This window comes from Oryctolagus cuniculus, chromosome 3 (genome assembly GCF_964237555.1).
Source record: "Oryctolagus cuniculus chromosome 3, mOryCun1.1, whole genome shotgun sequence".
Classification (NCBI taxonomy): Eukaryota; Metazoa; Chordata; class Mammalia; order Lagomorpha; family Leporidae; genus Oryctolagus; species Oryctolagus cuniculus.
Window position 1 is genome coordinate 107,973,608 of NC_091434.1, and position 24,354 is coordinate 107,997,961.

Here is a 24,354-nt window from a genome sequence, read left to right on the forward strand (position 1 = left end):
AGGAAACACAGAGAAGGATCTCCTATCTGCGGGTTCACTCCCCAAAAGGCCACAACAGCCAGGGTTGGGCCAGGTTGAAGCCAGGACCAGGAGCTTCATCTGGGTACAGGGGCACAACGACTTGGGCCATCTTCCACTGCTTCCCAGGTGCATTAGCAGGGAACTGTGTTGGATGTGGAACAGCTGGGACTCAAACTGGCACCCATATTGGATGTCAGCATTGTAGATGGTAGCTTTACCCACCGTGCCACAAGCCCGGCCCCTGTGGTTAATCTATTTTAACCAAGGCATATTGTTTCTTCCACAGCTTCTTCCTAATCTAATCTAAGTGGGAGCATATGTAATAACTTAAGAATACATATGTGATTATAGACCACTCCCTTTAACTATGTCATGAGCTTCCCAGTGGTCATAGAACTGCACATTTATAATGCAGGTGACAAAGCAATGGTAAGCTGGTTGCATTTCATCCAGATCTGTAACCTCATTTCCTGATCTAAACTTACAAGTCTTATCATCCTGGCTTATCTTTATATTCCATAAGCTTCTTTCTCAGGTTCCTTAAACATGTTGGTTCCTTTGCCTAGAAGAACCTCTTACATTCTTTCTTAAAGTCCATTTCTTCCATATCTTTAGAAATAGCATATCATAATCAAGTAATTGGGAACACTCGCATGGAGAGTATATACATTAATAAACATTTTATCTTGAAGGTTTTTTAATATTTTTCTTTTCAATACAACATAGGACCACTCCCATCCCAAAGACTTACTAACTTATATAGGATACTCTCCTCATCTAAGCAGTTGAGGACAATTATCTTGAGGTGATATAATTTTCAATACCTTTTAGGACATATTCTATACATTGTCTCCTTGTTAAAATCTTTAGGCAAGCAATTTAGAGTTCACAGAAGAGTGTATTTATTTATTTATTTATATAAAGATTTATTTGATTATTTGAGAGGCAGAGTTATAGATAGAAGGAGAAACAGAGAAGATAAGTCTTGTATTTGCTGGTTCACTCTCCAAATGGCTACAACAGCTGAGCTGGCCCGGTATGAAGTGAGGAGCTTCTTCCAGGTCTTTGACATGGGTGCAGGGGCCCAAGCTCTTGGGCTATCCTCCACTGCTTTTCGAGGCCACTAGCAGAGAGCTTGGTTGGAAGAGGAGCAACTGGGACAGGAATCTGGCACCCAAATGGGATGCTGGTGCCACAGGCAGAGGCCTAACTTATTACGCCACAGTGCTAGCCCCAAAAGAGTGTGTTTAAATTGTTTTTTTGTGCTTGAACTAAACAACAAGGATGAGATTATTCCAAGTGTTCTTTACTGAATTACTGCCATTGAAAAGAAATTTCTATTGTGTTCATGAAGAAAATAAAATCTATTATTTAAAATAAGCTTATTACAAACATAAAAATGATAAGTTTCCCAAAGTCTTAATATTTACACCTTCTACATTTTCTTCTGTAGCTAAGTCCACGCTTCAAAATTCTCAAATCTGTAACCAAAGTAAGATATTTCAGCAATGGTCATAAGTTAAAAGTTATTTCTTTATATGAGAACACAGTAATCTCTTTTATGCAGTAGAAACCATTCAGAAATATGCATAATTACTGAAGTTGCTAGCGTGTAGCCTTTAAAATGAACCAACACATGCTATTACTGCATAACTAATAAAAACAAAGATTTCAGTAAAAATGACCAGTTAAATATTAACATTAAAATTAAGAGCCAACAATCTTTCAGTTGTTAGTGTTCTAGTCTTTGTATCAGAACAAAATTTAGACAGTATGTACAGCTGGTACACCAGTAGCAAACAAATGCAGAAAATAATGCTTCCATATGACCACCTCTTACCCAGTATTTCATATGCTATTGGTCAAATCTCTCTAAAGAATAAGATGACTTAAACATTATCTCCAATAAAAGTAACTTTAAGAAGATTTTTCAAAGACACAACAATTACATGATATTCTACAGCAAAACATATTATTTTAAAACTACACATTCTCAGGTTTAATTCATGGGGTGACTCCCCTCTGTTGGTTACATAATATAGCTATCTGTATTATCCATTTTTTTTCAACATATGGAACTTACATAACATGGCTATGAAATCAACACAAAAATAGGTAAAAAGTTATGCCAGTTAAGTAAAATTCCTATCAAGGAAGCCTTCAAGTTCCTAGGTTATAATTCAGTAATGACTATAGTTAATGAGGTCTCTGCATTTTTTGCAAATAGGAACTCCAGATACCTCATTTATTTAATATCTGAAATCAAGTCTGCTATTCGGCTGTGAAGAAGATAAAGAAGATTTAATGATGTGAACAAAAATTTAAAAAGAAAATGATCTAGCAAGATATACTAAATTTTACTATCAATAAAAATAAATCTGCTTAACATCTAGTAGAATTCTCCAGGTATTATCCAATCTTGACAACTTAAGTGGAAATCTGCCAAACTTGTTACTAATTCTGCACCATATGTATCTGGCAATCAGCTGTGTGTTTCACTGAGCCATTTATTAAGCAAACTTTATTTCTCACCAAAGTAACAGTAGCTTCAAGTTCCTAAACCCACACTGACATTAGTAATAACTTATACATTACTTATTACATGAATTACTTATCTGTATAACTCAAATAAAAATGGATACACAAGAATACACCTTGACAAGAGTACATTAAGTAATTAAAGCCAGTCACAACAGACCATATGTTATGTAATTTCATTCAGATAAGGTATCCATAAAAGGACATTTATAAAAACAGAAAAAATTAAGGCAGAATAATCTATTAATTTATTTTCATTATTAGCATAATAATGGCTTAAAGATCTGAACTTCTTTTTCAGGTGATGAAAAAGTTAAAATTGATGGTGGTGATAACTGCACATATCTTTGAATATACTAAAAACTTGTAGATTATACACTTAAACATGTACATAACAATGATTTAAAAACTTTTTCATTTAGAGGAAAACAGAACTGAATAAAAAAATTGATTTGGAATGCATAAAAATGGACTCCTAATCTTTATCCTTTGCTGATGTCTTTCTTTTATGTTCAGAGGAAAGAAAAATTCCACCAGTTTAGGATCATATCTTGTTTTACTCATACTATCTATGTACTCCCTACTTTCCTGCCTATTCTTCAAACCAGTAAGTTCTGATTTCTGCCATCCTATTTCCAAATGAGATGATTTGTTAAAGACGCCAATGATTTCTTAACTTCCCAATGTAACAGACTCTTTTGGGTATTTCTATGTTTTTTAAAATTTTTATTAATATAAAGAGAACAGATTTTCTATAGGTATTCTATAGATATAGAATTCTATAGGTATTCTATAGGTAGAGTTCCAAGAAGACAACCAAACTTCTTCCCTCACTCCCCTGCTATCCCCCAATCCACTCGCTCCCTTCTCTTCATCAGTTTTTACAAAGCCATAATTTTAATCCATTCTATATTCCAGGATGGGTATTTCTATTTTCACCTCCCTCTGTTATTTCATCTTTGGTGGAACTGTTCCCTTTGCTTGATGTCTAGGACAAATGTTGCCATGATTCTTCTGTCTTTAGAACACAAGTCTTTCCTTTCTCATCTACTTTTTAAATTCTCTGTTGAGAATTTCAAACCATATTTACAACAGGACATATCTGTTCTTTCATGCTTGCCACTTACTTTCTCTGTTCACAGAACTATCAACCAATCAGGAATCTAGAAGCCATTCTGTTCTACTCAGTTGGCCCCATTACCTGGTCATATATAAAAGATTATCAAATCCTGGCATGGTACTTCCTAAATTATCTTTCAAATATATCTTTTCCTCTCTGCTCTTTCCTATGGTCTCTTAATGACCATCCTTGTTCATGGTCTTCTCTGTAAAAAAAATGTTTCTTATATGTCAAAGTAATCTTTCTAAAATGCAAATCTGATGCTGGCATTACCTATTAAAAATACTATAATTATTCCTCAACTTCAAATGCCACACTCAGTATTTCTCAACTAGTACGCTGTTAGTATTTCAAGTCAAACAATTTTTCAGCTTTAGATGTATTTTTAGCATTCCACACTCACTGGGGTAATCAAAACGGTCTCGACATATTTCCTCATTACTGCAGTGTATTGAGATTATGTTAGGTTGATGAAAACTCAGTGTATTTTATGCTTCTTACCAACACTTTCACCATCATTTTCTAGAATCATTTGTCCCACACCTTTGCTAAGACCAGAGGGTAAAAATGTATCTTTTTTTGGATATGGCACCTCCTCTCTCACACTACTATGCTTTGGTTAATTCTTGTCTAACTGAGATGCTTTTCTCTCTTTTTTGTGTGAACTCCCATTGAAAGTGCTCTAAATTCAAAACCTGGCTCTGGCACTAGTTTTTCAGTGAAGTCTTCCCATATTTTTTTTTGGACAGGCAGAGTGGACAGTGAGAGAGAGAGACAGAGAGAAAGGTCTTCCTTTGCCGTTGGTTCACCCTCCAATGGCCGCCGCGGCTGGCGCGCTGCGCCGATCCGGTGGCAGGAGCCAGGAGCCAGGTGCTTTTTCCTGGTCTCCCATGGGGTGCAGGGCCCAAGCACCTGGGCCATCCTCCACTGCACTCCCGGGCCACAGCAGAGGGCTGGCCTGGAAGAGGGGCAACCGGGACAGAATCCGGCGCCCCGACCGGGACTAGAACCTGGTGTGCCGGCGCCGCTAGGCGGAGGATTAGCCTAGTGAGCCGCGGCGCCGGCCGAAGTCTTCCCATATTTCAAACAGAGTGTGAGGCCTCTTCTCTGGCTGTTAACAGCACGTTTGAAAAACATCTTCTAAAATATTTGTTCTATTTTGATTAATTATCATGTGACTTTTTCAAGTACAGAGATAGCAAATAATTTAGGGTCAGAAATTGTATCATGTTCATATTTATATGTTATAAATATATATAAACATGTTTATAGCACATTGCTTGGCCTATTCAATGGACTAACAAATTCATCTTTCCGTTGGTACTGCTGAAGAACAAACTTGAACTGAAATAAAAATTTGTTTATACTCTCCCTCTGTATCTACTGTGTTCTAGTTCCATTATTAAGAAGACTCCTTCTGGGGCCAGCGCTGTGGTGGAGCAGGTAAAGCTGCTGCCTGCAGTGCTGGCATCCCATATGAGCGCCAGTTCAAGTCCCAGCTGCTCCATTTCCTGTCCAGCTCTCTGCTATGGCCTGGGAAAGCAGCAGAAGATGGCACAAGTGCTTGGGCTGCTGCACATGCTTGGAAGACCCAGAAGAAGCTTCAGGCTCCTGGCTTCAGATAGGCCCCGCTCTGGCCATTGCAGCCATCTGGGGAGTGAACCAGCAGATAGGAGATCTCTCTCTGTCTCTGAGTCTGCCTCTCTTTCAAATAAATTAAAAAATCTTAAAAACACACACACACACATTTTAAATGAATAACACTAAGTTCTTACTTGGTCGAGTACATTATGGTGTTATGTATTTTTCTTTATTTCTCATAATTAATCATACCTCTTAATCTCAATCAAGAGACTAATTAGCTTAGTGATTCTGTTTTTCCCTAAAATCCTAAATATAGTATGAATTACTACTGTATCATAGTGATATATATATAATGTAAAAAAATTTATACATGTGTATATAGTAGATCAACAATATCTATGTCCTAAGAAACTGTTTCTTGTATACTTCAAATATTTGCAATCTAATTCTATATTCTATCTCAAGAATAAAAACATATAACAGCAAAATTAAGGTACTCTAGAAGAACTGTAAATATTATAAATTTAATTTTTACCTGGGATTGTTTTTTAATGTGTTTACTAAAAATTCATGTAGATCTATGCCAGTTGAATCAGTGTATTCTTGACTGGAATCTAAAAAACAATAAAACAAAAATCCAGTAGAAAGCTGTTTGAAAACAAATTCCTCTCCCTTTTACACATGATGTGTATTTTAGATAAAACAAGATACCCCACATTGAAAAAAAAAAGCTGACAAAGCAGAAAAAGGGTATTTATAAGGACTCTGAGACATACTGCAGTATTTGGCTAAAGCATCTTACTGACATACAGAACAGTGTTACACCGTTTTGCCCAAAACTACATCACCCCTCCAGTTGGTTTTTATCACTTGTAATACAGATAAACTATATGTAACTATTTGAGGGTAAAGGATGGAACAATAATGAAACATAATTTTGTTTAAAAAACACAAAAATAAATGGCAAACCTCTTGATAACATTTTTCTGGGCAACTTATCACTGGCTTTTTCTTTTTCTGCTTCATCTTTTGAGGGCTTCTCCTCTTTTTCAAATGATTGTGTTAGCTGGATCTGAATTCTCTCCTGTTGGAAGGCAAAAATCAGTTATTTGATGAAACTATAAAGTGAGTCATTTAACACTACCCATTTATAATTTGGGGTAACACATCGTTGTATGGAGGAAAAAAGGAAAAATATGTTTATTTTACCCAGTTAGAGTCTCCAAACTAGAAAACACTTTAATAAGTGAAATGCTATCCTCAAAATTATTTTAGAGAAAATATTCCTATTAAAGTTGAAGAGCACAGACTTATAAAACCATTGAAGGGTTAGTTCTTAACATATTTATGCAATAGAGTTTTTTAGCAAAAGCATAATTATCAATCAACAAGAAGAGTGTCAATAATAAAAATTAGGTTTTGAGTATCCATTAAATTATCATATATTTTTTCATTCTCTGCTATATAACAATTTAGATATGAAACTTTCCTAGACCAGAGACATACGACTTAGATTATTTCCTATTTGAGACTTACATATCACTGTTCCTCCTTAAATCACCATAACAATGTTTTAGAAAGATTTCAAATAAGATTGTATTTATTCTAGATATGTGATGGTGAATTGTATAGAGCAACCACATTTTATAAGAGAACTAATTTCATATTAAGTTTTAACAACAATGACATTACATGCAACTTCAAAACCCAAAGGACTACCCGAAATTAACAGCCTGAAAAGGGGAAAAAAAAAATCACACAGAGTTCTTTTATTCAAAGTTACCAAGAAAGCTAGAATAAATTCCTGACTATTTCTACTAAAGATAAAGGTTATTTTAGACTAAATTGTAGTTTTTAAAAAGGTTAATTATTTGTTTTCATCAATTTGAAAAGCAGATTTGAGAGTGAGAGAGTTCTTTCAACTGCTAGTTCATTCCCCAAATGCCCCTAACAGCTGGGACAAGGACAAGGGCAGGGGTAGGGGCATGGCTAGAGCCACGTGAGAGGTAAAAGCCAGGAACTCCTTCTGGATCTCCCACTTTGGTGGTAGGGACCCAAGTATTTCAGCCATCACCAGCTGCCTCCCAGGTGTGCATCTGCAAGGAGCTGGATCAGAAGTGCAGAGCAGTAGCTACAAAAACCAAGCAATCTGATATATGGAGTGCAGATATCCCTGTGGCAGCTTAACCAGCTGTGCCACAGGCCTGACTCTATTGTTGGTTTTCAGGGTGGCAGTGTTATCAGCAAGGTTAGCAAGTTAGTATTAAAGGGAATGTAAATTTCAGGATTCTAAACTTGCAGGCAGCAGAACTGCTATTATATTTATTTATTCCTCTGCTTAATTTTTTCAAAATAATCTTTGGCAAAATTTCAAATACTTTTTTAACCCAGTAAGTTTGCTACCTGTTAGTTTCAACTCTATCAATTCTTCCCATTCCATCTCAGTTCACATTTATGCCCAGAATATAGGGCAAATGTTATGCACTGTCAATTTTCACTTCATGTCCTTTCTATCTTGTTTACCAAAACTGGCAAGATCATTACATTTATCAATCTGTATGCTATTTTTCTCACACTGATACTTTTCCTAATCCATTTTTCTTACTATTTTCATAAATATAAAACAGATATTTAGAAATAAATTCCAGAACTATTTCTCAGAAGTAGAATATTAAGAACCTTTCCTGATTTGAAATGTTTATTAAAAGTAAGCCAATAATTTCAGGTTGGGAGAAAAGATTTCATATTACCTTTCCTTAAACCTTCTCTCAAAGGAAATTACAATGACTAGCATATTTCATGTACAAGTTCTCCCCCAAAAGTCACAGATTTTGATTATAGATATTAAACTGTTTTATCAAGATGAACTAGATGTAGCAAGGCCCTGTCTTCAGTTGGCCCTATTTTAAGTTGTGAATAAACAAGACATGTTTTAAACACTTAAGACCTTATACATGAAGTCTTCTGACTATAAATAGCTGTAATGATAACAACATCTCCAAAGGAAGCCTTAATTCCTTTATTCTCCCTTCTGATGACATCTGCTACTGAAGTAACTTCCCTCTCATAAGCTCTCATCAGATACAAGTGACAGCTTTGCTTTAATTGCCTTGCGATTTTTAAAATAATGATTCAAAGATTAATTCCTCAAAAAACATATTCTGAATCAAGCAAATTAGTTGCAAAGTGTTTCTATGGCAAAGGTTTAGATACTAGAACATTTTATGAGGAATAATTTATTTTCTGAATCCCATTCAGGTGCAACTTAGTTAACCCAAGGCTTGGAAAAATAGTTTCTACTAAAAAAAAAAAAGGGTATCTTTTATTCAGAGGATAATTAAAGGTCATTATCAAAGGAATTATTGTATCCAAAAGAAATTGACAAAGAATATATTAAGCAGAATAGCTAAGTTCTGAGATAACCACTTTTGTATTATCCTTATTATCTAAGTCATCTTTTTGAACTGTAAACACAAAAATTATCAATGATCAATAATGTATTAGAAATATATTTCTGACATTTTTTCTCATATAAATTTGCAATAGCCAAATTTTTGTAGTATCATAGGAATTTTCCCCCAACATTTCTCACATATGATAAAAGGCAATGAGAAAGCCACAGATAACGTTACAGTTTGTCTCAGTAAGTACAGTGTGCTGTCTTTGCATTAACAGACTTGCGAATGTCTAACTCATCTCACCTCCTCCTCAACCTTTGACTATAATGCCATGAAGCTAAGACATTTTTGTCCACAGAATGAAGAAATAAATTTTAAAAAAACACTCACTCTACTACCCTACCCTCCACAGTGAACAGATGTGTTCTTCACCCTGATTGTACAAAAGAACTTCTAAAAATTATTTATAAAATAATTTCACTGACTTTTTGAAGAGTGCATTACATCTTTTCAGCTTTATCAACAGCCACGCAAAAGTCAAAGGTTTATATTTGGAAATGTTCTCGAGGTAACAATGTTTGGTTAAATATTTTTACTACATTTCTGCTTTTCGCTAGAATGTATGTCATTATACTGCTAAATTATATCTATTTTACAAAACAAACGTATCTAGCTATCTCCTAGTATAATCTCTTACATTTAAATGGATGAAATGAATCAATCTTTTATTGTTAACTGTGAAATATCAGATTTTTAAGTCTTTTCACTGACAACAAGTAAGAAATTAAAAAATTTCTTTTCCTCACTGTTTGAGAATAAAGTATGGTGCTTTTTAAAAGCAAGACATATTCTAAATATATGACAACTTATGGCATCTCTCATTTTTTGAAAGTATCATCTAATACAACAGAAAAGCATTAGTTTTTGATTGAGTCACCAAAAGTACAGTTGGTACTTATCTTTTTTTAAAAAAAGTGTACAAATGCCATGAGTATTTCTTTTTCAAGCAGACATGACTTCTTAACCACAAAGCTGCCCCTATTCTTGAGAAAATGCTGAAATACAGGATCATTTTGGGTGTTAAATTCTTCTAAACTGGATAAACCACTAACAGATAAAGCTATCACACTGATAAACATTGCTAATGGGTCCAAAAACATTTACACATAAATATCCAAATGTTCCTTGAGACTGATAGCTGAGACTAACAGAGAAGTCACAGCATTAAAAAGGATATAACAAACTGAGTTTGCTTGGGTCTCATATTTCTATATTTTATAATACACACAAGAGGAATTAGAAGTGTTAGACAATCTTAAAAGAGTCACACTAAAATGAAAACTAGCTTCACCACATTTTTAGGTTAAGGAAAACAGCACACCAGGCAGAAGTGTAAGGCAGTTTTCTTCATACAGAAGCAGTATTTGACAAATTTCTGAAAGCCAAAATGAAGAGGACAAATTTCATCACAGTTATGAAGCATTACTTTAATATTTCCTAACTTTTCAGGAACAATTTAGAACTCTCTCAAAGCCACATTCCCAGTTAATTATATGATTCCAAAATCATTACGCTAGGCCTTAGCCTGAAGCAAAGTTTTTTCAACATTTCATCTGTACCTTGGGTGGCCACAATTACCAAAGCAGCTGCAAGCAGTAAAAATAAAACAAACATAACACACACACACAAACACACTCAATTTTTATTCAGTCATATGGAAAAATATTCTCCAGTTCCACCATGTCTTCAAAGAATAATTTTTTGTTTTGTTTTGTTTTTTTTTTTACCTGGTTATCCTGTGATATCTCTGCTGCAGGTGGTGGTGGAGATTCTTCACATACTGCAAGGCTCCGAACTAGCTTTAACTTTGAGCTTGACTGAAGAGAAGTATTTAAAGTTAACACTACATTTCACAAATCTAGGGCATTTCCAAAAGTCCCTAGAGAGTTTAAGTTTCTGTCATGTACAGAAGTAGATGAAATGTGCAAGTTAAATATATTATTAAACATCACTAAAGCCCTTTGTTAAGAGGAAAAACAAACAATTGCAGTTTTGAAAAATATAGCAATAGCAAGAATGGGAATAATTCCAACTTCAAAACCCAAAGAATGGTGAGAGAGCGATTTTCTCTATAAGGAACCATCAAAGATTAAAAAAAAGCAATGCACAAAAGCGACTAGGCAAGACAAAAACCCCAAATAAAAAAAAATAAGCTTTCTGCCCCAAACAAAATATGAAAAAAACTAAACTGAATGTAGTGCTATATGAAAACGGGATTCATCAAGCATGAAGGGAAGCCCTTGGCATGCCAGCACACCAAAATGTTTACTATACCTTAGACCTTTTTCCTGTCTGTCCAAATGACTGCAATGGTCGCTGAATACACAAGAAAGATTTGTATTAAATTTCATACTGCAACAGAAAATTTACTTCTTAATTCACAAACCTAAACCACAGAAAAACTAACTGTGCACAAAATATGGAAAAAGAGGAAATCAAAGTTAATTTCAGTGTAAGACTACTGATTCCTCCCAGAAGCACACTTGTAGAAGATTCTCAAAACTCCTTCTGTGGGCTGGCATTTTTTCTTTGAGTCAGCAAATGGCCACAATTTGTGAATAACTTAGCTTAGTGGAATTTATAAAGTGATTTCTTAGTAGCAAAATAAAATATACTTCTTTAGTATTTTATAAGATATTATACTTTAGTCAAGGCGGGTGTGGGGGAGAATTACATACACAAGAAAGCTCAGCAATTTTAAGTAGCTGATCTCAAAAAGTTTCAAACTTACTAAGGAGAATGTTTCAAATGCAGAGTAAGTCAGAGTACAGCCACATCTCTACTGAGCCATTTTAGCACTTTATGTACTACGTTAGTAACAGAATCCTATTTTCCAGGTCTGGACGTAAGGCAATGAAGCAGAGAAGATGGAAAGAGGTCAGACTTCTCATGTGGATGTTTAGAATGACAGACAGATCATCAGTAACATGTCTGAAGAGCCAGCTGGAGCATATAGCTGCAGCTCAGTATATGTGGCTTTGGTTTGGGAAACCAGCTGAAGTGCATGTGATCAGAGCCAGACAGGTTTTAAACACTCTTTACTCCTACCTCCTTCTAATGTACATGTCCAAAACCAAATTGAAATAGCCCAAGGTTTAGATATCTATCATTTATATTCATAAATACCAGGGAGCCAGTTTGGTAGTAAACATAAAGCAGATTCAAAGTTGTTAACAACTAGACTAGTAGGCGTCACCTAAAAATGGTGAGGAAAAATAAAGTCACCATTTAACTATAATATAGAAAAAGGTCTTCCTTGTCACATATGGTGAAACAAGTCTATAGTACCAGCATGTCCTGCCATTTATTGAGTCTAAAGTTTTTCAAAGATAAGAAGCTTCATATTTTTGGAATTTTGACTATGGACTACATAGACTACAAATTATGAATAGCAACAAGAAAAAAATAGGAAAAAATAAGGAAACATTTTTTCTATTTCAGTCAGAAAAAACAAAACCAAATCAAACCTAGTATAGGTGTATGCACACAAGTGTCTAAGATAGTGCTGCCCAAGAGGGTTGCTGCATATTGGTAATGTCTTCAGTTTTCACTTACTTTCTTTTTAAATTTAGTCAAGAGGATTTCTAATTGCAACTCATATCTAAAAATTGAAGAAAAAGGAGGTTGGCATTGTGGCACAGCAGGTTATGCCAGCACCTGCAATGCCAGCATCCTGTATGGGTGCTAGTTTGAGTCCTGATTGCTCCACTTCCCATCTAGCTCCCTGCTAACACACTTGGAAAAGCAGAGGAAGAAGGACCAAGTGCTTGGACAGCTGCCACCCACATGGAAACCCAGATGGAGTTTCTGGTTCCTGGCTTCAGACTGGCCCAGCTCTAGATGCTGTGGCCATTTGGGGAGTAAGCCAGTGGATGGAAGATATCTTTCTGTCTCTCCTTCTCTTTCTGTAACTCTGCCTTTCCAATAAATAAAAAAACTAAATAAATAAAAATTGAAGAAAAAGAAGTTATGCTACCAAAGAGTCAGGGCTTCCATGGCAAAAAAGTGGGAGAAAAGCAACAAATACTAGTAGAATGCACATGACTAAATGAGTTCTGAGGAAGTAGAAGGAAAAGAATTTGTGACTCACTTCCATCCTGTGTTATTCTTTTTTTTTTTTTTTTTTTTTTTTTTTGACAGGCAGAGTTGGACAGTGAGAGACACACAGAAAGGTCTTTGGCGCACTGCGCCGATCTGAAGCCAGGAGCCAGGTGCCTCCTACTGGTCTCCCATGCGGGTGCAGGGCCCAAACACTTGGGCCATCCTCCACTGCCTTCCTGGGCCACAGCAGAGAGCTGGACTGGAAGAGGAGCAACTGAGACAGAATCCGGTGCCCCAAACATGACTAGAACCCAGGGTGCCGGTGCCGCAAGCGGAGGATTAGCCTAGTGAGCCGTGGCGCCAGCCAATCCTGTATTATTCTTAAGCATCAAGGTTATAAAGTCATCTATTACAAAAGTCTAAGATAAAAGATGACTAATCAATATAGTAAATGCTGTATTCATATGAAGAGAATTGGACTAAAATTTCTGGTTTGATTTTTACTCAGTGACCATAGACAAATTACTTTGGTATCCTCTTCTTTTTTTTTGTCCCCCCCACCCCCTTCTTTTTTATTGGAAAAGCAGAGAGACAGATGAAAAGTAATTGTCTATCCTCTAGTTCACTCCCTGAATGTCCACAATATGCAGGACTGGGCCAGGCTGAAGCCAGGAGCCCAGAACTCAATCCATGGGTGGCAGGGACTCAGCACTGGAGCTATCAACTGCTGCCTCCCAGGGTGTGTATTAGCAACAAGTTGGATCGTAAGCAGGGGAGTCAGCACGTGAACCAGGCACCTCGCTACGGGATCCAGGTGTCCCAAATAGTGACTTAACTGCTACTCCACCTGCCTGCCCCCTCAGTTTACTCCTATTTGTATTATTGTCACATTATTTTCACTAAGTCACAGGGTCCTTGAAAAGAGTCAAATAAGTGTTTGATTTAAAAAAATGGAGTTTTGTAACCTAAAACACTATATAAAAGTAAGATTATTAAAGGTTAAGAACCTAGATGTCAGAAAACCAATGCCCCGCTTCTACTTACTAGTCAGGAGATTTCAGATAAGTTACTTAATATATCAGTAATTCTAGTTAGAATATTCATAGACTAACACAGTAACTATTTCAGTTTTAATTCACTTGAGTCTTTGATGAGCAAAGTCAGACTGTCTTAATTTGACTTCATTTAACTAATACATTCTGAATTCCTGCTGTACACCAGATACCATGCCAGGCACTGAGGCAATGAAGAAGAATAAGGCACAATTCTTGGTCACAATTCTAGGTCACAAGGACTAGCTCCCAGTCTATAATCAGAGTTATTACCAAACAGCCAAATAGAACCCATGATGTTCAGAATTTAGTTCAATGTACTTTATACTATACCTGTTGTGTAATAAATAGCCACTTTTGTACACAGAATTTTAAAGATGTCCCCCCACTGGCTATTTAATCAAACACCAATCCGGGTATGGCTGTGAATGTATTTTATACATGTAATTAAGCCCCAACTCAGCTCATTTTAGGACACAGACTTAAAGTCAAGTTCTCCCTTTAAAAGCTGAGAATTTTCTCCAGTTGGAAGCAAAAGGGCAAGTAAGAAAGACTTAAAATGTGAGAAGGACTCGACATACCATTGTTGGCTGTGTAGACAGAACAGCCATGTGAGGAGCACAGGCAGCCTTTAGAGGCTGAAAGGCTGATACAGTCAGCCCGGAAACACAGGCCTTGGACCTAACACAAGGAGCTCAGGTCTGCTAATAACTAGATTAAGCCTTGAGGTAAATTCTTCCCCTGAGTTTTCAGAAATGGGCCCAGCCTGCTGACAGCTTTGATTTCAGCCATGAAAAACTCTAAGAAGATAATCCAGCTGAGCCTGCTCTGAGCTGAAAAACGAGTGCTGTTTTAAGCCTCTGGGTTTCTGATGACTTGTTACACAGCAATAGAAAACCAATGCACAAATATATAAGTAAACTATTGCATTATTCAATAAAATCACTTATTTCATTTCATTTCAAATAGCAAAGAAACTGAAATTACATAATAGATACTAGAAAATCTGCCATACACACATGCACACATAACAAAGCAGACAAAACAAGTTCTGTTTATTAAACAGCATGTATTTCGGCTTTTTTGTTATGAACTTGACAGCCATATTTGGCTTCAAATAGGAATTCTCCTGTTTTTGAATATAATTATTAAAATGGATTTATTATTTAGACCATACTTTGCCTGTTAGAATTTCATCACCGTTCAAAATTAGTAGCTTGTTCAACAGACCTTTACTAGTCCACAGACATGCTAATTAAATTAGAATTCAGAAAGCTTACAAAGTCTCCGATTTTTAATTTACATTGTTTTATATTGAAGTTCAGGACAGGAACTAGGTTAACAAATGAGTGCAAAATATGAAGATTCCTTAACAAACAGTATGAAATTGGTATTTATACATTGTCAGAGGTACTGAATACTAGAGTTTGGAGAAAAAAATAAAAAAGAACATGATAATTTTTACGTGTTAGAACTAACTGCCAATTAAATATAACTTAATCATGACAAAATCTGATTTCAAAAAGGGGATTCTTTTTCATTTGTCATGAATAATTACTATGAACAAAATAAATTATAATGGTTGAAACCATTCAATCATTGCTCAATGCACCTTGAAGAGTTTGCTAATTCTTACTGAGTATTCTAGGTAATAGTAAGGATTAATGGTAATTATGTAGGAGAATACAATGATATGCAATGTTCAATATCTAGCTAAAGGTCAAGGACAATAAAAACAAATGTCAGTGTAGAAATTCCTACTGGAATAACAGAAAACAACAAAGTTGGCTCTGAGTTGGGAGAGCCGAATTTTTATTTAAATTAATAAAATAACAAACCAAACATAGCCAACAATTTATTTCCACCATTTGACAATTTGGGCTATAGAACACAGGGTGAAATCTCCAAAGGCTGAGTGTCAAATCCTCAGGGAAAGTCCTTGAGAAAGTCACAGGCTGGTTTACAGTTACCCCTTGTACTAAATGAAGCTAAATAATGTCCCCACCCTACTATTGTTGTACATGAAAATTATCTAAGGAAGTTAAATTAGAAGGATTAGCATTCCTACACAGGAAAGATGTATTCAACAACTTAAAAAGCATCAGAGTAAAGCACTATGAAAAGCAAATACATTTACAAATGCATATGTGCATTAACCCAAGTTCAACAGAAAGAGTACCAAATCCTATAAACAATTTTAAAAAGTATATGATGAGAAGTCCGAATTTCTAAAAGCTGAACTCATTAAATACTAACAAAACAAAAAAATTACAGCATACATATACAGAACTTAAAAACTATTACATTGGAATTTGAGAGCTCACATCAAGAAATAAGTTTTACATTTATTTCATTACTAAAGAAATTTATTTTGCTTGACTATCAAAGGGAAAAATTTGAGAAGCCATAAAGTTTTGTTACTAATAAAAAATTAGCTATCATGATTATAATGATTATTAACAACATCTAACATTTGTTAGGCTCTAAATATGTACTAGGTATGCAGGATGCATATTCCACTCATTTTATCTTTGTTTTACAAATAGGAAAATAGCTAAGTTTATGATTTAATAGTTTTTAATATGGAGATTTTCATGTTTCATCAATCAAGGAATTTTTTTTGTCCATTGCTTTTACTGTTAAAGAATCATGGACTTGTACCCTAGTTTTTTTAACAGACTTATATACTGTCATTGCTTCTTTTCCTGTTATCCCTTTAATGAAAAAAAAAAAAACAAAAACCAAGAATCACATTGGTGTTTAAATTTAGAGTACACAAGCAACATTCTCATCCTAATTATTTAAACTATTACCATGAAACTGAGAATATACTAAACACCTATTTTAACAAAACACATGGCTGATTAACAAAAATCAGCTCTCCTATTTTCTCCATAATAATCATCAATACAATTTGGATTGCCTATCCAATCTGTAAGGCATACTTAGTAGAAAGGATTGGTAGGCACTGTTTGAACTGCTCTAAAATATATTTTGGATTTGTGGGAATATATACACGTGCACAAGGACTCCTGTACAAAAGCATTTGTCAAGTACAAAGATACAATTGCAAAAAGATGCAAAAGTAGATGAGTTATACGCAGGAATTCAGAGGAAATACTCTCCTTTCACTTTTCCCATGTCAAATACAAAAGACAGTAGTACTCTAAAAAAATACATTTTCCTGGATTTAGAAACCTAATACCTATTACTCTGATCCTGCAAATACTTTATACTCATAGAAAATAAACTTCCAAATCCACAAGAGTACTGCATAGCATTATAAAAATTAGTAAGGAAAAACCCCTTGTACAATTATTTGAGATCACACTCAATAATACACAATGATTCTACACAATTATACGGGAAGTTAACTTGTTGACATTAATGTATACAAATTACTTGAAATAGATCTCATATACTGAAAAAAATTTTATTTCTAAGTTTTTAATTTTTTTTTTGACAGGCAGAGTTAGTGAGAGAGAGACAGAGAGAAAGGTCTTCTTCTTTTTGTTGGTTCACCCCACAAGTGGCCTGGCTGGCACTGCACCAATCCAAAGCCAGGAGCCAGGTGCTTCCTCCTGGTCTCCCATGCAGGTGCAGGGCCCAAGCACTTGGGCCATCCTCTACTGCCTTCCCGGGCCACAGCAGAGAGTTGGACTGGAAGAGGAGCAACCTGGACAGAACCGGCGCCCCAACCGGGATTAGAACCAGGGGTGCCGGCTGTGGCTCAATAGGCTAATCCTCTGCCTGCGACGCCTGCACACCGGGTTCTAGTCCCGGTCGGGGCGCCGGATTCTGTCCTGGTTGCTCCTCTTTCAGGCCAGCTCTCTGCTGTGGCCCGGAAAGGCAGTGGAGGATGGCCCAAGTGCTTGGGCCCTGCACCCCATGGGAGACCAGGAGAAACACCTGGCTCCTGGCTTCGGATCAGTGCGGTGCGCTGCCAGCACACCGGCTGCAGGGGCCATTGAGGGGTGAACCAACAGAAAAGGAAGAACTTTCTCTCTCTATCTCTCACTGCCCACTCTATCAAAAAAAAAAAAAAAAAAAAAAAAAAAAGAACCAGAGGCGCCGGAACCTCTAGGATTAGCCTAGTGAGCAGCGGTGCTGGCCCTGAAAAATTCTTGCAAAAGCAATCCTACAATGTCTATAAAAGATTACATTACAAAAGAAAATCTTGAGTAAAAAATATACTAAATTTTTAAAAAAATAGCTAAGAGCCATACAAGTAGAATTACTTGTACATGAAATGCTCAAGGAGTTGTGTAAAATAATCTCTGGAACCACCTGAGGTGATCTCATGTCTGCTGGCATCTCTTCAGTTTGATGAAATTATCATTATGCAAATATTATTCTTAGCAGAGTAGAAGATCATGAGTAGTCTTCATAGTATTAAAGAAGTTGTGACATATTTTCATTTAAAAATAACTTTTTTTAAAAGCATTTTTTTGACAGGCAGAGTTAGACAGTGAGAGAGACAGAGAGAAAGGTCTTCCTTTTGCCGTTGGTTCACGGCCGAAGTGGCCGCTATGGCCAGCATGTTGCGGCCGGCATGCTGTGCTGATCCGAAGCCAGGAACCAGGTGCTTCCTCTGGGTCTCCCATGCAGGTGCAGGGCCCAAGCACTTGGGCCATCCTCCACTGCACTCCCGGGCCACAGCAGAGAGCTGGACTGGAAGAGGAGCAACCGGGACAGAATCCGGCACCCCGACCGGGACTAGAACCCAGGGAGCTGGCGCCACAGGCGGAGGATTAGCCTAGTGAGCCGTGGCACCAGCCTAAAAATAACTTTTTTAATTTATCAAAATGCATCTATTAAATGGGCAAAATGTATTATTAAAAGATAATTTTATTTTGGTACCAAAAAAATCAATATTCATGCAGTTTTTTCCTTCCCTTTTTTAAAGATTTATTTATTTATTCGAATGTCAGAGTTACAGAGAGAGAAGGAGAGGCAGAGGCAGAGAGAGAGAGGTCTTCCATCTGATGGTTCACTCCCCAGTTGGCTGCAACGGCAGGAGCTGCGCCATTGGAAGCCAGGAGCCAGGAGCTTCTTCTGGGTCTCCCATGCGGGTGCAGGGGCCCAAGGGCTTTGGCCATCTTCTACTGCTTTCCCAGGCTATAGCAAAGAGCTGGATTGGAAGTGGAGCAGCCGGGACTTGGACTGGCACCCATATGGGATGCTGGGACTGTAGGTGGTGGCTTTACTTGCTACGCCACAGCGCCAGCCCCAAATGCACATTTTTCATAAAAATGTATATTGTAAAAAGGTACATATGAATTTCAGGTTTTTGCACAAAAATACAAATATTTTTAAAAACTTGTTAGTCTTTTATTTATTGGAAAAGCCACGTGACAGTGACAGAGGAGGAGATGGAGACAGAAATAGTTAGAAAAATAAACATCTTCTGGAGCCAGCAGAACAGTGGATGGAGGACCTCTCTCTCTTTGCCTCTCTTTCCTGTCTGTGTAACTCTTGACTTTCAAATAAATAAATAAATCTATCTTAAAGGAAAGAAAGATAAACATCTTCCATGTGATGGTTAATTTTCTAATTGACTCCCACAGAAGGGACCAGGCTAGGCTAAAGCCAGGAGTCAGGAATTCCATCTTGGCCTCCAATGTGGAAAGCAGGGACTCAAGTACTTGAGCAATCATTTCCTGCCTCTCAAGAACATGAGAAGGAAGCAGGAATGGAACTGGAAGTGGGTCGAGATGCCAGGCATCTGGATATGGGAGGCAGTATTCCCAAGCAGTGGTTTACCTTGCTGCATTGCACTGTATGTCTCTAAACTTGATTTCAACTTTCCAAGAGCTCTTTGAAGTACCTTAGTATTCACATTAGCTGATTTTCAGAATGAGAGGAAAGTAGAGAATTTTTTACTACTCTATTAGAATAAACTATTTACTCAAAATTCACAATAAAAAACCTATATTATTGCTACATATGCCCAAATTTGAGTAAAAATAATTGCTGCTATTTAAGATACCTTTAGATAACAAAGAAAGACAAAATGTCTAGTTGTATTTTAGAATTCATATAACAGCCAGACTTTTAAAAATCAAAACACTCTATTCCCTAATGATGTTTAAAATAGCTTTGTTATCTATTATTTTGTGAAAAATATTTTCTAGTTTTCTTGTTTTAGCTACTCCCATTCCGAATTTAAATCTTAAGTCTGTTCTGTTTATTTTAATGATAAGTTACTTGTGAGGTACTTGAATAGGGATATCTTGGTCCTCAAAATCTCAAATTAGTCAGCTCTCAAATGGTAAATTTTTAAAGAACATTTGAATAAAGAATTAATATAGCATTCAATGAATTAACTTAAAACAAATTCTCAATTTTCTTTTTCTCAACCTCCCAATCTTTAGTCTGCATGCTATACGGAAAGCAAGGTCAAAGAAAACACATATGTTATTTACCACAGTATTTCCTTGGCACAGAATAGCTTTTTGATAAATGGTAGACTTATGCACGTATTTTCCTACTAAGAGCCACGCCATGATGATAGAGGCCATCTCTAAGTTTTTGTGCTTATTGCTAACAGACATGGAAGGAAATGCAATAACCCAAGTTAATCATTTGATGACCATGACTTGGGAGAATGAACATGAGGTGTGGAAAACATACTGAAACAAAATTATTTCATTATTTCAATGACAAATGCAACAGAATTTTAGCAGATTCTCTCTGATGCAATCAGGATACTGGCATGTTGCCATCACTGAGTGTACTGATTACAGGCAAAGTACTTTTCGTTGCTTTAAAAGATGCTATTAATAAAAATTACTGCAAAAAGTTGTTATTTCTCATAATTTCTTAGATAATGATCACTTGAATATACTTAATCAGTGGGGCCTAAATGGTTTTCCATAGCTGTAGGAGTTGCTATCATTGTTTCACATGGTATCTGGTATATAAAACAGAAAAAACAAAGTTATGACTGAAAATAAGAATGAGATAATATATAACTGGCTTTACCTTACCTATAATTACAGTTATAATTTTTGACATGTAGCTCTCTCAATCTTTAAGAGATAGAAATGATAATATGGTATTTTTTCCAAAAATAATTTTTTTTATTCACAAGGCTAAACTAAAAACATTAGTGTGAAAGACAGTGGTATAGGATAACATTTTATGGTAGATTAAAGGTGGCTACAATTTACGAGAGATGGGGTCTAAGTTCTCCTTCTCCTGGGCTGCCTTTATTGACTTGACAGTCAAAGTAACATTCTGGGGCTTCGAAGCATAGGTCATAATAAACCCTGAATTTCTGCTTAGCTGTCTTAGAACATTCTCGCTTTTTTGTTTTGGTTTTAATTTTTATTAATATAAAGAGAACAGATTTCACAGGTACAGTTCTAAAAAGATAACCATACTTCCTTCCCTCTCTCAATCCCCTCCTTCCTTCTTTTTTCTTTAATTTTTGCAAAGACGTAATTTCAAACCACTCTGTAATCACAGGCTTAATTCACCACTAACCATAATATTCAAAAAGCAAAAAGCAGGAAGACCATAGTTCCACAGGAGCATAAATAAGGGCTAAGACAACAATCATGTTACAGGATGTCCTTTTTTTTTTTTTTGTATTCTGTTTAATATGCTTAGTGAAATAAGCCAGCTCCAAAAAAGACAAATATCATATTTTTTCTCTGATATGTGGTAGTTAACACAGAACATTCTCTCAGACTCCTCAGCTGCTACCTGAGAAGACAGATTGCATAGCCCCCCCACCCCATGTTAGAGGGATAGGTGCCTTACATCCAGATGAACCTAGAATTCCATATATTCTAGCAATTAATGTCCAACACCAAATTTCTACACATGTGAGACAAGCAGTCTTGGATTCTTTAGGTCAACCCATCAATCACTTAACATCAGAAAGGGTCCTCTTTGGATACTTTGTAGAATAGAAATTTAGTCAACCAAGTCTTGTTCCATTTCATGGTCCACAAATAATGAGATATTAAAAGAAAGTTTCAAAATTAATCTATCATTTTGAGCTAAGAGATAGACGGAACACCTCATATTAGAACTGAGTATGAAAAATACTACTTGAAACCACTCTTACCCGCTTTGAATCCATCAATTAAATTTCCCTCAATGCCTCGGATTGGAAACCTTGTTTGTGGTTAGTTTTAAGTTATCACATATGCAGAGTACCAGAAGCCATCATCAAGTGACTTTTATTCCCCACCAAACTCTTTTTTTTTTTCCAGTTATATAGAGAAATCCCCTGGCCAAAAAATGTTCTGCAGTTTTAGTCTATTGCCCTTCTAAGAGCTCTTAGGTTAAATTTTGAACTCTTACAGCATTAGCAAAGTCAATAAAAACGCATTGGCCACATACAAACAATGGCCAAAGTATGCTATAGGATATAAACAAATAAAAGAGGTAAGACTCAGAAAGCATATCAAGATGGTTCTAAAAATCAGCCGGTAAGCAGTCCTGAATGGGTCAGTTTAGCCTTTTGGAATTCTGCAAAGTTGGTTTTATATGAAAAGAAGTATAATTATATACTCAATATACAGTATTTGTAGCTAAGGAAAAAAATCCAGTTTACCTGCAAATCAATATTGTTGTCAATACAACGTTCATTCTTCTCCGCCAAAATCTTCCCATAGGCTTCTGATTTGATATGATTTTCAACTCTGGTTGTATCTTTCATATCTGCCTCCAAATCCTTCATTGTTTCAGTTTCATCTTTTACAGTAACAGTATCAGACATCCTCATTAGCAAAGGTTATTTTAGAATTCTACAGGGAACTTGAAGCCTTAGCAAGAAAGAAAAAAATTAATTCAGTTTTAAACATATTTTACATTCCACTGTTATCGTACAATAGTGACTGAGTGCTTTCAGTGCTTCAGGAACAATGTTGAAATGCACAAAGATAAGAGCCAAAGTCCTGCTTTCAAGGAATAGGTAAATAAATTAAAAGAAAAAATAAAATCGCAATATAGTGAGGTAAGAGTTATAACAAGGATAGCAGGTGATTCAGATTCACATATTACTCATGAAATTTCTTAAGAAACATTAAGGAACAACCCAGATCAAGGTGGAAGTAATGACTGGCTGAAGACTGATGCAAGAATGAGAGGTTGTCAGAAAGCTGATGCAAAATGTGAATTATAGAAAAACTGCAGGGACTTCAAAAATTTTTATAGCAAAATAAACTTATCATTTGGTTCTATTTTTCTATGAATTTTTGAAGTTTCCTCATATATTTAGATGAAATCTTTTTCTCTAAAGGAATATTGAGTTTTATCCTGTGGAAAAAAATTTTCCTATCATAACCCTCATCTGGGTTTCCAAAATTAAAAATTTATTGAATTACTGTAAATGCCAAAAAATTTCTCTTAAAATAAATGACATTCTATACAAAACACACTTATGAATCTGGATTAACAACTCTTTTCAACAATATGAAATCAATCACTGAAAACTTTCCTGATTTATGTAACTCAATGCCAAATAGCATATTATTACCATATACTAAAATATAGATTCTCTATGAGATCAAATACATTAAGAAGCCAATCTATTTTATATTACTCAACGTAAGAAGAACAATGGAAATTTCATATTAGATATCAGATAGTAAAGTATCATAATAGTTGTAATTTTAGGACATGAGAAAATATATAAAGTATAAAATAGTTGTAATTTTAGGACATATGAAAAATATATAAAAAATAGCAGAACTTGGTATTCAACTTATTCTGAGATGCATCAAAAAATTAAAAATCAAGAGATGAACACAAGGATAGACAGATACAGGTTAAAGTAGGAATAGTTAAACATTAATGGTAGAACTGACAAACTGCAATGAGTGTTACGAAATTCTTATATTTTTCTGTATTTCTGAAGTTTTTTTCTAATCAAACATGGAGAGAAAATAACAGCAGGACTTGTGTTTTATCTATCAATTTGGAAAATTCAAAAGTTTAGAGAATGAACTTTTGAATTTTCCAAACTGATAGATAAAAAATGTTTTCAACTAAATATCTAAATAGATATATCAGGGATTAATAAACACATCTGAAAAGTTAAGGTATTACCTGATGTGTAATATAGATTTGGGATTGTGGTGTTCCACAAAAATAAAATAAAATAATCCAAGGTTCCTTTTCACAGTTGTCAGCCAGGATGTCAATTGTATTGAACCATTTGTAATCTGGCAGGAGGAGTCCCATGTCCTTGTCACCACTGTGGATTCTTGGACTGAAATGGACTGTCTTGGATCAAATGTATCATACCTGTCAGTGGCCTAAAGTTAAAATAAAAGAAATATTTAAATGAAACAACCAAGGTAAATGGAATACTCTGCAATAATTTAGAAATTAAAAATATTACTGCTGGTAGCTTTGTTATAAGAGTCAGAACCCTTAGTTACAACTAACTCTGACATGTATTGGCGATGTGAACCTGAAGAAGTCAGCTAGGCTTAGAGCTCATCAGTGAAACAGAAGGGAGAAGATAGAAAGTGCACTGATAGGTGATGTAATCTATAATGTGGTCAGTGGCATACAACAG

The 24,354-nt window shown here is 35.6% G+C and overlaps 1 protein-coding gene across 13 annotated transcripts in view; it reads right to left on the reverse strand.

The window, feature by feature from the left end:
• Positions 1-24,018, reverse strand: part of R3HDM1 (R3H domain containing 1) — a 127,876-nt gene extending 103,858 nt beyond the window's left edge. For 8 of the 13 annotated variants that reach the window (XR_011387308.1, XR_007920687.2, XR_011387309.1 and 5 more), the window contains exons 1-6: positions 23,880-24,018; positions 22,384-22,594; positions 10,996-11,037; positions 10,449-10,538; positions 6,233-6,347; positions 5,799-5,877 (exon numbers count right to left, since the gene is read on the reverse strand). Coding sequence is in view for 9 of the 13 variants with exons in the window: in XM_051849606.2 (XP_051705566.2) it covers positions 5,799-5,877; positions 6,233-6,347; positions 10,449-10,538; positions 10,996-11,037; positions 22,384-22,554 (497 nt within the window). In the remaining 4 variants the exon portion in view is untranslated. Of the gene's footprint in view, positions 1-5,798; positions 5,878-6,232; positions 6,348-10,448; positions 10,539-10,995; positions 11,038-22,383; positions 22,595-23,879 lie in introns of those variants that run through there. The other 5 variants (XM_051849608.2, XM_070071005.1, XM_051849604.2 and 2 more) reach the window with 3 other exon arrangements.
• Positions 24,019-24,354: the final 336 nt, after the last annotated feature.